Here is a 15,733-nt window from a genome sequence, read left to right as displayed (position 1 = left end):
TCAGTCTTGGAATTATTGTATTAGGGACCAAACTTGATCATTTTCTTTGAGTCATTGACGTCACTGTGATACTAAGTTTCAAGGTTATGATCTGTATTCTCACTATTTCATTGGTATAGGTGCCATATACCTCACATTTTGAAAGACAGTTGCAGAAAAATTAATGCTACTAACGTGACTCTTTGTACTTTTAGACCAAAAGGGTTTTGAACTCATGGAATTCGGCAAATTTTGCCCATCTCGTTTGAATCCCATAATGGTTGCTATCCCTTAATGGAAATTTCTGGTGGCTCATAAAATATCTCACTAGTTGTAAATGTTTTGACCTTTTTTGTATGTAGTCCTTAATTAGAAATAGAAAAGAACTATGCAAAGCAGCAAATGCTAATTTTCCCTCACTGGTGAAATGTTTTGTACAAGTTCTCGTAGTTGTCAGAGGAACTGTCTGGGAGAAATTGCACTTTTTCTTTTTTTTTTTTTTTTTTGAGACTAAAGCTTGCTCTTGCTTCATTTACTCTTTTGAAATTCTGCTGATATTGAACCCAAGCAGATTTGCCGAGAGCAAGATGACGTTTCTCTAGGCGTTTTTGCCCCAGTGGGCTACTGCTGGTGGAAGGCCTGAGTATGTGTGTATACCCACACTGTGCAGCGAGGCACATTAGCCAGGGAGTCCAAAACTTAGGTCACTGAACATGGGCTTAGGAAAAGATGTGCGAAATTGGTCTCCCCAAGCCAGGCCAGCTGCATCCAGCACGCCAAGGCAAGGAGGCCTGCCAGGGCCGGAGCAAGTGCGGCCTTTCTCCCTCAGCTTCTCTTGGCCCCCACAGCTCCACGGTGCCATCCACACTGGCAGGGCTGCTAGTTTTGGAAAGCTCTTGGTTTGCATCTTTTATACTCATGTCAGCAACTGGATGAACTTACACAAAAAGTCTATACTCTTAATACAAAATGGCCCCAAATCGCCAAACCTCTCCTTATCTTTTAGCCAGAGTCAGCCTGCTGGAGATCCTGGGTGAAACTGAGTCAGTATCCAGGGGATCCTGGACACGGGCCCCTCCCTCTGGCTCCCAGGCCCTCTTCCGCCTAGTCCACCGCTGGCTCCAGTTCTAACACCCTTTTGGGGGGAAGGGGCTTCTGACACTGACATGGAAAGCTACCATCCTACATCCATTTCTTCATCGTGGCTCAGATATGGTCAAGTATCCCTGCTCCGAAAACATTAGGATCCTGACAGAAGGACCATCAGACATTCCTTGATCAGGTACTGGGTGTCCATCGACCCAGCTGGAAACCAGATCAGAAGCAGTGCTCCCAGCCCCACCTTCCACTACCCAGTATCTTATGAAAAATTGTACTAGCAGATGCACAAGAGCGTGTGCTTCATGGTTCAATTTACGTAATATTCCAGAACAGGCAAAATGTTCCATGGTGTTAGAGGTCAGAAGAGGGGTTGCCTTCGTGGAGAAAGGAGTGATTTAGGGTCTGAAAAAGTGGTGAGGGGGGCTTCCGAGATGCTGACGATGCCCTGTTTCTTGATGAGACTGCTCGCTACAGGGGATTTTGTTTTGTGAAGGTGTGTTGAGCTGATCACTTATAATCTGTGCCCTTTTCTGTGTATGTAATACTTTGATTTTAAAAAGCTTGATTTAAAAACAGAAACCCCAGTCATCCTGGCCCTCCTAATAGTCCCCGACCAGTCCTGGCACCCTTGGCTTGCTTTCTAGCTAAATACAATCCTCCCTTCTCTTTGTCCCTGACATGAGCCAGACTGTCCTGTCACTGGCCCTCTTGAGTTGGCCCTGTAGGGCCTCAGACCCCTGTGCCCTTTTTTTTAATCCACCCCCCTTGCAGCCTTTTGCGTGCTGTCTGCTCTCTGTGTCCATTCATTGTGCGTTCTTCTGTGTCCGTATTTATTTTTTAAATTTATCCCCCCCCCTCCATTGCGGCTTGCGTGCTGTCTGCTCTCTGTGTCCGTTTGCTGCGCGCTCTTCTGCATTTTTGCTTGTCTCCCTTTCTGTTGCGTCACCTTGCTGAGTCGGCTCTCCACTGCGCTTGTGGGCTGGGCGGCGCTCCAAGGCACCTGTGAGCCAGGTGGTGCTCTGTAGTGTGCGGGCGAGCCTGCCTTCACAAGGAGACCCTGGGACATGAACCCAGGGCCTCCCATATGCTAGATGGGGGCCCAACTGATGGAGCCACAGCCGCTTCCCTCCCCCATGCACTTTTGTTCTCATTCTCCTTGCTCCCTAGAATCCCTTCTTTTAACTTTCCAAGCCTCAGCTTTTATGCAGGAATGTCTCTGTGGTTGGATCTGGTTTGATGCCATTCATGTTTTGTTTTTCACAGCTCCCAGTGGCTTCCATCTTGGGCATAGTAATAGCAGAAGTCCTGGTGCTCTGCTCCCATCAACCGGCCAGCCTCCTCTCCTACTCTCCTTTCACTCACTCTGCTCCAGCCCTGCTTGCCTCCACGCTGGCCCTCGAACATGCCTGCCTCAAGGCCTTTGCACTTGCTGTTCCCTCTGCCTGGAACTCTTCCCCCAGATATCCACATGGCTCACCCCTTCACCTCCTTTGGTTTTCTGTTCAAAAGTTATCCAAGAGCCTTTCCTGCACATCCTGTCTAACAACGTCATCCCCTGCCCCACCTTCATGCTGTTTTATTTTTTGTGATTTTTTTTTACCATCATGTATATAATTATTTAACTTATCCTCCATCTTCTCTCACTCAAACAGAAGCCTCATGAGGGCTTTGTCATCCAAGTGCCTGGTACTTTGCCTGGCATGTAGTAGCTGCTTAATCAGCATGTATGAATGGATCTTCATTCATGGGGACCGTCCTCCCAGTCTCTTCCTGCTGCCCTTGCCCCAGGATGACAGGAAACGTGTTGGCCGACTGCTCATGGCTGTTCTTCTGAGCCATCTGCTTGTTCACTTGGCTCTCGCCCTTTCTTCCCTGGGTGGCATGACTGGTCTTTTATGACACTTCTCAGGCCAACCAAATGTGTTTTCCCCTTTAAAATTATGTTCTGTTGTTGCGTGATGTATAGCTTTTCTGAAACCAAAATTGCAGATGCTCTGCAACTTGGCTTTGTGTTCAGTTTAAGGGAAGGGATGGGGGGGTGGGGCAAGGGGAGTGAGAGGCAGTGTTGTTAAAGAGCTCCTTGTACAGATGGGAATCCTTGTAATTCTCTGTATTAATCATGGTAGGCCATCTGCTAAAGCAGCCCCAAATAGCAATGACTTAACGTGATACAAATTTACTTAAGGCTCACCTCATATCCAGGTTGGAGGAGGGGGAATGCTGTTCCTGCATGGACGGGAAAAGATAATGCAGAGAATTGCTGTGGAGCATTTCATGAGCCAGGCCTGCAGGTGGCATACATCCCTCCTGCTCGCATTCCATTGGCCAGATCTCATTCACATGGCCCAACATAGCTGCAAGGGAGGCTGGAAAATGTAGTCTAGCTGCGTGCCCAGGGAGAAGAAGAAATGGGGATTGGTGAACACTGAGAGGTATCTGCCACAGTCTTGTTTTGCCAAACATTCCTGCAGGTCACTCATCCTGGGTGGGCTGTTTCCAGGCTCATTTTAGGATTTGCTGATACCTTGACAGAAGATGGTAGGCCACTGTGTACTTCTTGTTTCTACCTCCAATTTAGATCATTTGCTCTAAACTGGATTATAGATACAAATGAATTTATGTAATATATCAAAATGTTTCTGGTGTTCTCAGTTGTGCAAAGTATACTGCTCTAAGCCCTAAAGCTCCATTGAAAGTAAGATAGCAGAAGTGATTGACTATAGAATAAAATGAAAAATTATTCTTTGCTGCTCTCTGCTTTGAAAAAAATCAAGCTGTTGATTTCTGTCTTTGATACCTGCAGAAACAAATACACGAGTGGAATTTTACAGCCTCTTCCATTAGGGGAATAAGGTAAGAACATATGAGAAAAAATGTAATTATTGTTTTAATGCAAATAACAATGTTTTCTATAATGTGATGTTTTCACTTATTTATTAATATATCCTCATCTTTACTGGAATCCATGATGGATTCTTTTCTGTTTGGTTGCCCCTGCCTGAGCTATTTCAGAACATCAGCTAATGAGGACTTTTGGCCTGTCATAACAGAGTAGTTTTTCTCATATCCAGCAGACGAAACACTAGTCTCTCAAACTGTTTAAAAAGTAAAATTGTATTTCTAGAAAGGGTGATAATGACACTAGGATGGGGTCTCTCCTGGGCAGAGTAATGGCACCCAAGGGTATTGTGGTCTATTCCAAGAAGAGATGTGGCATTTACCCTTTGAATAAGGAGTGGTGTCCACTTGGGTGTGAGCAACATAGCCTTCTCAAAGCAGGGCTAACACAACTCAGCTGAGTTCATCACCATGCCAGCACGTCCAAGGGTTCTAATCCTTCTTCTGCTATGTGACCTTGGGAAACCCACTCAATCTTTCCGGGCCAATTTCTTTATCCATCAGTAGAAGGATTTGGACTAGAACTCTCTGTCCTTTCTCTGATTCTGAGACTACCACAGGACACTAGACAAATCCCCAGTTAACTTTAGATGCAGTATGATCCTGCCCTGGGTGCATCCATGTTTAAATTGGGATAATGTTTATGTGGCTTTAAAGAGAGAGAAATAATTTTAGAACATAATGTGTTTGGGGACTACTGCCCAGAAAATACAAGGTAATTTTTTAAATGTTGAGCATTGTCAACGTATTACTCAATATCTAAGCTGTTTGAGAACCTTCTGTTTGTACCTCCTCGTTCTTCACTAGCCTTGGAGAAATGAAGAGACAACTCTGGCTGACACTTCAGCCATCAAGGGGAATGCACAAAGGGACTGGGGACTCGGGCCCTGAGATTGTGATACAACGACCTTGTGATAGTTCCTTTACAGACTGGTTTTGAAAACTTGCTCATGTATGACCTCGTTTTAACGCTTTCTGAATCACTCACTATTGCTGTTTCAACTCCGTTTCGGTCTTTTAATAAATACATGACATATAAGGAAGGTGCGGATCTCAGGAAGAGGTGACTTAAGGGGACAACATAAAGTGACTTCATTTGTTGGAAGGGCTAATTGCAGAAGGGAGTCTAGCCTTATTCTCCACAACCCCACCTAGCAGCATGAAGGCCATCGTGGAGACTCTGGCACAGTGTGGCCAGGAGCTTTGCAGCAGTGGAATTCATCAGTAGTTGGAGTATGGTGATCATCTGTCCCTGCATGTGTTCAGGCAGGTTCAGTATTACCTGCCGGAACAGCTGTAGAGTCAGGCCCAGACCTTGGATCAGACTGGGCCTGATGACATTTATAGGCCTTTCTTTTTTTTTTTTTTTTGTCTTTATTTATTTTTTTGATGTTACATTAAAAAAATATGAGGTCCCCATATACCCCCTACCCCCCTCACCCCACTCCTTCCCCCATAACAACAACCTCCTCCATCATCATGAGACATTCCTTGCATTTGGTGAATACATCTCTGAGCACCGCTGCACCTCATGGTCAATGGTCCACACCATAGCCCACACTCTCCCCCAGTCCACCCAGTGGGCCATGGGAGGACATACAATATCCTCTAACTGTCCCTGCAGCACCACCCCGGACAACTCCACGTCCCGAAAACGCCCCCACATCACATCTCTTCCTCCTACTCCCTATCCCCAGCAGCTACTGTGGCCATTTTCTCCATATCAATACTACATTTTCTTCGATTAGTAATCACAATAGTTCATGAATAGAATATCAGTAAGTCCACTCTAATCCATACTCTATTCCTCCATCCTGTGGGCCCTGGAATGGTTGTGTCCACTCCACATCTATATCAAGAGGGGGCTTAGATTCCACATGGATGATGGATGCAATTCTCCTGCTTGCAGTTGTAGGCACTCTTGGCTCCCTGGTGTGCTGGTTGACCTTCTTGAGCTAAAATGCCACGTTTATTTCTCCTTCTCTTGCAAGGCTATGAGTACTGTGTCCTGATATTTTTCAAGTCTAGAAGTTCTCTTGGTGCCATAATGAATTATTTCACAAATGCCTTTCTCGTCACTTTCATGACATTATAAATTCCTTGAGGGCAGAGACCATATTGTGTTGTCTTTTCTGTCACCCATATGCTTTGCTTAGCTCTGAATATGTAGTAAATTCTTGATACATATTAAAGTCAACTGATGAAAACAAACGCAAACATAAGCGAGATAAATTCCCTGTTATTCAAATTTCATAAGAGGAAAAAAGGCACATCTTGGGGACATCTGTTAAAACCTTGATGAATCTTTCAGAAATTTGTAAAATGGAAGAAAATCTGTTGTGAAGTTTTCTCAGAAATTTAAAATTGGTCTCATAATTTATGTGTCACAAAGAGTCTCCTTTATTGAAATTTTACAGCATATCCAAGCTTGATGAACGGTGTTGTTTTCTTTACGTCCACGATAATTCTGATGACTTTCAAATCTGCTTTTCCACTGAAGACCAGCGTCATAGGTGAGTTATAGCTGATTAGTGGATTTGCAGTCTGATGATGGTGAGCCATTTTAAAGGGCCCATCTTGCGAAAAACACTCATTTGCTAAACTGCCTGTTTTGAGATTTTAACTGAAGGGGAAAAAAATGTGCAGGTTTTTTGAGAGATAATTCATATACCATACAATCCACCCATTTTAATTATACAGTTCAGTGATTTTAGTATGTTTAGAGTTGTGCAGCTATCACTACAATTTAATTTTAGAGCATTTTCAGTACTACAATAAGAAACTTCATATCCCCATATTAATACTCATTCCTCATTCCACTGCACCCCCTCTCCCAGCCCTAGGAACCCACTAATTTATTTTCTGTCTGTATGGATTTGCCTTGTCTGGACATTTCACATAAATGGACACATACAGTATTTGGCCTTTGGTGTCTGCTTCTTTTATTGATCATAATATTTTCAGGGTTCATCCATTTTGTAGCATGAATCATTTCTTCATTCCTTTTTATTGCCAAGTAATATTCCATTGTATGGCTAAAGCCCATTTTATTTATCCACTCATCAGTTGGGCATTTGGGTTGTTCCCATTTTTTCGCTTCTATGACTATGATCGTTCAAGCAGATGTTTTGGTGGGGAGGTATGTTTTCAATCCTCTTGGGTAGATTCCTAGGACTGGAATCACCGAGTCATGTGGTAGTTTGATTTTTAACATTTTGAGGAACTGCTAAACTGTTTTCTCACATAGCTGCACCATTTTATATTCCCACCAGCGGTGCATGAGAATTCCAGTTTTTCTGCACCCTTGCCGACACTTGTCATTACCTGTCCTTTTGATTCTAGCTATCCTAGTGAATCTGAGGTAGCATCTCATTGTGGTTTTGAGTTGCATTTCCCTAATGATGCTTAATAATGCCTAATGATACTGAGTATCTTTTCATGTGCTTATTGGGTATTTGGAGAGATGTCTACTAAAATCCTTTGCTCCATGTGGTGTTTTTTTTTTTAATTTATTTTTTGGTGGAAAATATTCAGACCTAAAACCTACAGGAAAATTTCAAAATGCAGTGCAAAGAATTTCCATGTATGTTTCGCCCAGAATTCTCCAATGCTAACATTTTACTGTGTTTGTTTTAACTTTCTCTCTATATGCAAAGGATTATTTTTTTCTGGACTGAGAGTAAGTTGTAGACATAATGTTCTGTTCCTCCTCAATACTTCAGTGACTATTTCCTAAAAACAAGAACATTCACATGTGTAATCACAGTACAGTTATCTAAATCAGAAAGTTAGGATGGACAGCACTATTATCCAATCTATCAAATTACTTAAATTTCATGTATTGTTCATTAATGTCCTTTCTAGCAAAACCAAAGATTTTTTCTCTGGGCCATGGTCCAATCCAGGATCACATGTTGTTTTTAGTTGTCATCACTTCAAAAAATGAGCTACAGTGGGAGGTAGTGAGTTCTCTATCACTGGAAGTGCTCAAGCATCAGTGGCCATCCAATTAGTGGGGATACTGTATAGGAGGGGATTCAAGTATCACGTTAGGTATTAGACTATGAAAACCCCTGTCCGTTTGAGGAGTGGATTGATTAGTCCATGAACTTGTAATGACGGGGTTTATATCTAAGCACAGTTTAACCTAAAAAGGCTAAGTTAAAAGTAAGGAGCAAGAGTGACAATAGCCAGCAGCATCTTTGCCTCATCTGTGCTGTTCTAGATTTTGCTCTTTGGTCAAGGAGATGATAACCAACGCAGTGGGCAGTACGGCGGAGCTGGATGGAGAGACCAATGGTGACGCTTTAGAGGTGAGACACGGAAGCTCTAGAACATGGAAACGTGTTCCACTTCCTCATCCCCAGATGAAGAAACATGAAAAGGCAAAATTGAAAAGCAGTTATCATGTCTCTAATGCATAAGGAACATGTCACATTCTTCTGTGTGTAATTTTATATGTATACTCATTTATGAACCACAGCCATCAGCTTAATGTGTTTCTGAAGGAAAGTCTCATGGGATCCTCTCAGTCAGAATTTGTAAGACAAATGTAGCCATGGACCTGTCTGGAATTTATTTTTGTGCACAACCTATAAAAAAATGTTGCTAAGCTAGACAGTAATATTTACGAGACTATAAGAGTAATAGTTGACCAACTGGAAGCAGACTTTTTCTTTTATGTCTAAAATGTCTTTAGTTAGATCTACTTGCACTTAGTATATTAAATATAAAAATTTTAAATCATTTTTAAGAAAATAAGACCCTCATCCTCTCTTTGGGAAAGAACAGTCGTAGCCCACAATTAATATGCCACTGTAGATCTTTTTTAAGTCCTGCACAATCAATCAGATTTGTCATTAATTCAAGTTCTCCCAATGATTACAATTAAATGAGATTTTACTGTTCTTTCAAGCTTGCCTGAAATAGATTCCTTGAGGTGTCTTTCAGAAAAGATCAAAGGGAATCACTTAAATAATTGAGTTAGGTACTAGAATTCTTAGCTTAGAATCACAGTTTGTTGTAGAAATGAACTGAGTGATGTACTTTCAAGGTAGCATACATAGGTGACAGGGAAAGTGTGAAATGAAAAGTCTTTTATGGAGTAGACTGGTTTCTAGTGAAATCAGACAGTGATGGGACCGTTTAGTAATCTCAATTGTCATGAGCATCGCTAGAAGGAGATGTGGACAGAAGCGTGCATGCACACACACCCTGTTCCGTGTATAGGCTGCGATTTAGTAGAGCGTATAAAATAACAAAAGCAATCCACTGCTGCCCCCCTGCCCTAAATAAACGCTGGTCAGCCTTGAGCTCCATTTGTTTTCATCATCAAAAATAATCAGCCATGTGTGACAGCTTTTGATGCCGAGATTGGGAGAACAAAATAGCAGAGCTAACTGTTGGCTGAATTTTTGCAGCATGTCTGTAATGCTAGATCTACACATCTAAAAGTGGGGGGAAACCCCAACATGTGTTTTTTCATTAGAAGAGAAACATAATTTTATTGACCTTTGATTCTTTTGGGGGGCAATGCAAAGAAGTTTGCTGACGAGTTCATAACACCTGTTTTGGGGCATTTCACATGCTTAGAAGCATTTTTAAATTGCAGCATTAAAGTAGGGGGAAATTTCCAGAAGGTGAGCCCACTAAGGAACATGTGAGCCATGTAATCTCTTGGATTCCATTTCAGAAAATCATTTTCTGAATACATGAGTAACAGGGGCTTCTACCCTTCTAAAGTAATGAAAAGTCCTCGTATTCAAACAAATGGTTATAAATTTTAAAAATCGCGGGCAATTTTTATGCCTCGGGGATGGGGAGTTTCTCGACCACAAGCGCTGTGCTCTGCTGCCCTGCTTACTCTTCCTCTTTAGTACAAGTATGACCAGGATGCCAACGGTGATTGCGTCGTGTTGGGGAGAGGCACGTATGGGATCGTCTACGCCAGAAGAGATCTGAGCAATCAAGTGCGAATAGCCATCAAAGAAATCCCGGAACGAAATAGCAGGCAAGTTGGACAGATATCTCGCGTTCTTCAGTTGCCATCTCGATACCCCAAATCCCTCGTCCACCACGGATGGTTCAGAGCAGTTAATATGGGAGAGTTTAGGTCACTGAAAATTTTGTCGTTCTCTTGTAATAAGGGTGATTTGCTTTGGTTCTCTGCCTGTGTTAGAAATAGATTGAGAAGATGGAATAAATTCACTCAGAGGCATATGGATTGCTGAGGGTCATATTTTAAAAAGAAAACCATCATTTCATTTCTCCCTGTCAACAAGGTCTGGAATTTTCAATTTTTACATCAAAGGTTATTTGCAAATATTTAAAACTGTGATTTAGCGAGTTTAAATTTACATTGTAATGATTTAAAATGGCTACTATTTGTTCAGATGTATCATTACAGAAAATTACACGCAGTAAAAAAACTAGAAACAATAGAGATTTTTTTTAATACCCTACCCTTCAACCTCACCCATGGATTTGGGGCTTTTTTTTTTTTTACACTAGTGCTATTAATTTATTTCTCCAACATTATTTAGTATCTTGTTAAATGTTTGTGTCTTTAAAAACGTAAAACCTACCTAATTCTGAACAAGAATATGTCAACGTTGGCTGTAAGCATTTTTTTTAATTGTAAAATACACATGCTACAGAATTTACCATTTTGATCTTCTTAAAGTGTACAATTCAGTGGCATTAAGGACATTCACAAAGTTGGGCAATCATCACCATTATCTACTTCTAGAACTTTTTTATCACCCCAAAAGAAAAGGAAACCCTGTATTCATTAAGCAGTCATCCCCCATCCCTCCTCCCCGCAGTCCCTGGAGACCACCAATCTGCTTTCTGTTTCTGTGGATTTGCCTGTTCTGGACCTTCCATATAAGTGGACATCATACACTCTGTGGCCTTTTATGTCTGGCTTTTTTCACGCCACATGATATCGTCAAGGGTCATCCATGTTGTCACATGTATCAGAACTTCATTCCTTTTTGTGGTTGAATAATATTCCATTGTATGGTTATGCCACATTTTGTTTGTCCGTTCATCTGTCAATAAACACTTGTAGAGAAGCTGCATCTGCAGTAATGGCCACACATAGGAAATAATAGTTCCATGGTCCCCAGGCATGGTCAGACCACACCTGCAGTGTTGCCTTCAGTGCTGGGCACAGGTGAGTGGTTTGTTAGGGACAGGTTGTAAGTGATTCCTACCAGCTGTAAGACCCCTCATTCATTCTTTTTTAACGGGATAGTGTTAGGACATTTGAATTATAAAACAAGACCTGAAACAGGATAGTCTAAGTTCTTTATTTTACCAATAAGAAAACCAAGCTGGGGAAGATTAAATGACTTCCCCATGGACACACAGAAACAAGACTAGGACCCAGGTCCCTTGAATTCCTTATCCAGGGTTCTGTTATTCTAATGATAGATGAGTTGTTGAAGTTGTGTCTATTTGGGGGAAATGTGGGCACCTATGATCTCCTTGAGTTAGTTAGAGTAGTTGTTTAGATTTTCATTGCTGATAGCAGATCCTGAGATTTTAGAGCTAGAATGGACCTTGGAGACTGCCTGGTCCAGCTCCCTAAATATCCAGGCTTAACTCAGGATGATTGGGCACATTTTCTGTGCCAGACTCAGGGCTGGCGCTGAGGAGTGAAAGGCTGGTGTTCTTATCTCACCGCGCCCCTGGTTTGGTGGGAGAGGCAGGTGGTTTGCCTGTAAGTCAAAGTGTCGAGCGCCACACCAGAGGGGAACACAGAGGGTTTTAAGAACATGGGGCTGCATTCTTTTTCCTGGGTGTGCTGTGGCAAGACTGAGAAAAGGAATCACCTTTGAACTGGTCTCTGAGCAATGAGTAGGAGTTTGTGGTAGTAAAAAAGGAAGGCCAGTACACAGAAAAGGAGGGCAGAACAGGGCTGTTAAAGCACAAAGGGTGTTCTGAGAACAGCAAAGATAAAAGAAGGTATCGTTTGGCCTGAGTTTGAAGGTCCTTGGGTGGCCCGTGAAGCAATAGCATGTGACAGGGTGAGTGAGCCGTGCGCTTTAGGAAGACGCTGTATGGCGGTCAGGCGGAGAATAGACTGACGAGGAAGGGGACTAGAAGGCAGCTGAGGGCAGAACCTTCCAGAAAAACCACCGCTTCACGAGAGACAGAGGAAGAGCGGCTGGTGAGAAGGGCAAAGGACAGGTGGAGCGTTCAAGCCATAACAACAGCGATGGTAACAGTAGCAGTCAGGAAGTGACTAAGCGCCTTGACGCACTTTGGCCCCAGCAGCCCTGCATGCCTGGTATTATTATCCCTGTTGTCCAGATGGGAAGCTGAGTAGTATCAGGGGAGCCAAGGGGCGTTTCCAGAAAGAAAGGCTGGTCCTCGGCGGCAGCAGATACCAGTGAGGTGTGACGCGGACCCCGAGTGCCGGGGGCTTGGGAGGCAATGCCGGCTGTGTGTTTCCTGGCAGGTTCTCGCAGCCCCTGCACGAGGAGATAGCCCTGCACAAGTACCTCAAGCACTGCGATGTCGTTCAGTACCTGGGCTCCGTTTCGGAGGGCGGCTACGTTAAGATATTTATGGAGCAGGTGCCTGGAGGTGAGTAATCACAGGGCATCTGCTCTCACACTCCGAAAATCACCAACGAAAATATAATGTGAATGCCATTGCCTGTCCTGCCGCTTTTTAAAGACGACAGACCTTTCAGAAGTTGGGAATTATTCGTATCTCAAGAGCTGGAGCCACGCTTTGCAATGCCACGCCAAGAGTCTCTTTCGGGTTTGTTAGGTCTAGTCATTCAACAATATTTGCTTAAGTGTCTACGGAATGCCAGCCGTTGACCTGAGCATTGCAGACATAGAGATGAATGAAGCATGGTTTCTGGCACATTGATGACTCAATCAAACACCAGTGCTCCCGCTCCCAAATCCCCAAATGCAGGAAATATACCACAGGAGTTAGTTCCTTGGATCCTGAGCCAGACTATCTGGTTTGAATCACGGCCCCTCTAGCTACAAGCTGTGTGACCTGGGGCAAATTATTTGACCTCTCTGTGCTCTCAGTATTCTGGTTGACTAGATGAATCAACGAGTGAATTGTTGGGTGGATTAAATGAGGTGATGCATGTAATGCTCTTAGACCAGTGCCTGGCAGAGCGCTCAGTACGTGCACATGGAAATAATAATGATCATCATCATAATAGTAAGAGTTTTTAGTATATTTACACAAATGCAAAGCCTTCCATTAGAAGTCTATATTCATTGATTGAGTCTACCAGAGTTTATTAAGGGCCTACTATGTGGCGGGCAGTGGACTAGATGTTGAGGGTGAAGTTTAAGGATCAGTAAATTAAGTTTCTTCCCTCAAGTTGCACACAGTCTAGGAGGAAGTATGTTGGTTGCTCTTCGTATTAATTGATATTCCAGACATGAAGTTCAAGGGCGAAGAGGAGATTCAGAGGTAGATGCGCTCATCCCCTTTTAATAGCTGGGGAAACCGAGGCCTAGCCAGGTCCCTTAGCACCGCCGTGTAAGCAGCAGACCTGAGATGGGCAGATGCTCAAGGGCCTGCTCTTGCCAGCAGGCAGTGCCACCTGGAGCTCTCCTGACCTCTGGGACAGGTGGTCAGAGGGTCGTGAAGGGAGGTTGACTTTCTGCCCAAATGTCCTATGTTTAATAGTTTAACGGGGTAGGAAGTGGTTAAGATGGCCCTGGGCTGGGAGCAGCCATCGGGGCCTTCTCCCAATGAGGACAGAGGCCCCCCCTGCAGTCCTAGACCCTCTTGCCCTAACAGGGCCCTTCCCTCTGGACCTGTCCACCCCTGCTTTCAGGGTCAGGTATAAAACATGGCTTTGACCCTGGCAGAACGGGTGAGACAGTTGGCCAGAGCCTGTGCTTCCCGCAGCCTGGGTCAAATGCGGTTTGTTCCCATCTCTGCAGTTTGCCTTCCTCCCAACCTTGTGCAGCGAACGTGCCCTTCTCTGGCTGTGGCTCTGGCATCTCTGGGAAACTGGTCATGGGGGGGCAGACAGACAGGTCCCAATTGGCCGAGATACCAGGATGCTGGGGTAGACGCCTACGTTAGGTGGACACATCGCCTCGTGTCGTCGTGTCTCTGAACTCCTTGCTTTGAGTCTGTTTCCCTGACGAGTCTTCTGCTGTGTCCGTTTCTAGCGAGCCTTTCTGCTCTTTTGCAATCCAAATGGAGGCCACTGAAGGAACCCGCTATCAAGTTTTATACCAGGCAGATCCTGGAAGGCCTTAAGTATCTCCACGAGAATCAGATCGTGCACAGAGACATAAAGGTACTTGTATTAGTCAGCCAAAGGGGTGCTGATGCAAAATACCAGAAATGGGTTGGTTTTTATAAAGGGTATTTATGTGGGGTAGGAGCTTACAGCTACCAGGCCATAAAGCATAAGTTACTTCCCTCACCAAAGCCTATTTTCACGTGTTGGAGCAAGATGGCTGCCAACGTCTGCCAGGGTTCAGGCTTCCTGGGTTCCTCCCTTCCTGGGGCTGGCTTCTCTTCCCTCTGTGAGCTTACTTCCCAGGGCTCCAGTTTAAGGCTTCAGCATCAACCTCCAACATCAAAAACCCCCAACTCTGTCCTTTGCCATGCCTTCTATCCGTGAGTCCCCAAGGGATGGGGACTCAATGCCCTAATCATAACTCAATCATGCCCAGGTACAGATCAGAATACAAGCATTATCTAGTATTTCTTTTTGGAATTCATCAATAATATCAAACTGCTACAGTACTCTTCTAAGCCAGCGAGGTCTCGGGCCAGGAGAGCTGTCAACTGTGTCTGCTGATTGGATCTCAGAAGGCATATGCTTTAGCGCGACAGTCCCCAGAGTACAAAGTCCAGTGGTCCTAGGAACCTGTGCCACTTTGATGAAGTCCAACTCTCTTTCATGTTAGTTTGTTTAAAATCCCTCTCTAAGCCCTTGATGATGTTCTTCTTTTTCTAAAGGGTGCTAACGTTCTGGTAAATACCTACAGCAGAGTGGCGAAAATTTCCGATTTTGGAATCTCTAAGTATTTTGCAGGAGTGAATCCATGTACGGAGCCTTTTGCTGGTAAGCTCGGTGGGGGCGGCCACCTGTACTTGTGCTTTTCCCCCCAGATCTGGTCACTCAAGAGTCACTCACCAAGCACCTCGGCACAGCTCACTAGTCGAGGTGGACAGTGTATCGCCTCCACCTCCAATTATTTTAACCTTGTCTTAATGGGGCTGTTAGCCATCTACTCATGGCAACAAGACTGCCTTACTGTCTTCTGCCTCTTTCAAGAGTTGGGTGGCTGTAGGGCTCCGCTTGGGGTTTCCTGAGTCTTTTTCAACAAGTCAACAACCTGGCAATGTCTTAAGTTAATAACACGTTCTGTAAAACCATAGGTAGATCTGAATAACAGCTCTTCCTCAGTTGATTAGGAAATGAAAATAACCTTAATGAATTCTGGTACCTTGTGTTTTGCTCTCATGATGATGATATATTCTAAGCCATAGGATGGTGTTTCCCAGGGAAGCTCATTCTTCTGGAGAATATGGGATTCTAAAAGGGTCCAAGGGATTGGATTTTCTTTTCAGTGTGCCGGTGATGGAATCATTTAAGTGTTGGGAGGGATAGGATTCAAAGAATGGCATAAAATGACCTGCTGGCTTTACCTTTACGAGGCCAGTGCGTAGAACAGTTAGAGGGTCCCGGGTCCAGGCTCACTGGTGCAAGCTGCGGTCCCCATGCCCCGTGACCACAGCA

General features: G+C 44.0%; 1 protein-coding gene across 1 annotated transcript in view; it reads left to right on the top strand.

Annotated features, from left to right (window-relative positions):
* The window catches only part of MAP3K15 (mitogen-activated protein kinase kinase kinase 15), a 98,170-nt gene that overhangs the window by 59,100 nt on the left and 23,337 nt on the right, over window positions 1-15,733 (top strand). The window contains 7 exon segments of the mRNA XM_071213256.1: window positions 3,884-3,933; window positions 6,396-6,491; window positions 8,204-8,291; window positions 9,855-9,988; window positions 12,446-12,577; window positions 14,152-14,278; window positions 14,950-15,055. Of these exon segments, the coding sequence (XP_071069357.1) occupies window positions 3,884-3,933; window positions 6,396-6,491; window positions 8,204-8,291; window positions 9,855-9,988; window positions 12,446-12,577; window positions 14,152-14,278; window positions 14,950-15,055 (733 nt within the window).

Source organism: Dasypus novemcinctus, chromosome X (assembly GCF_030445035.2).
Source record: "Dasypus novemcinctus isolate mDasNov1 chromosome X, mDasNov1.1.hap2, whole genome shotgun sequence".
NCBI classification, from domain to species: domain Eukaryota; kingdom Metazoa; phylum Chordata; class Mammalia; order Cingulata; family Dasypodidae; genus Dasypus; species Dasypus novemcinctus.
This window is presented reverse-complemented; position numbering and strand designations above follow the sequence as displayed.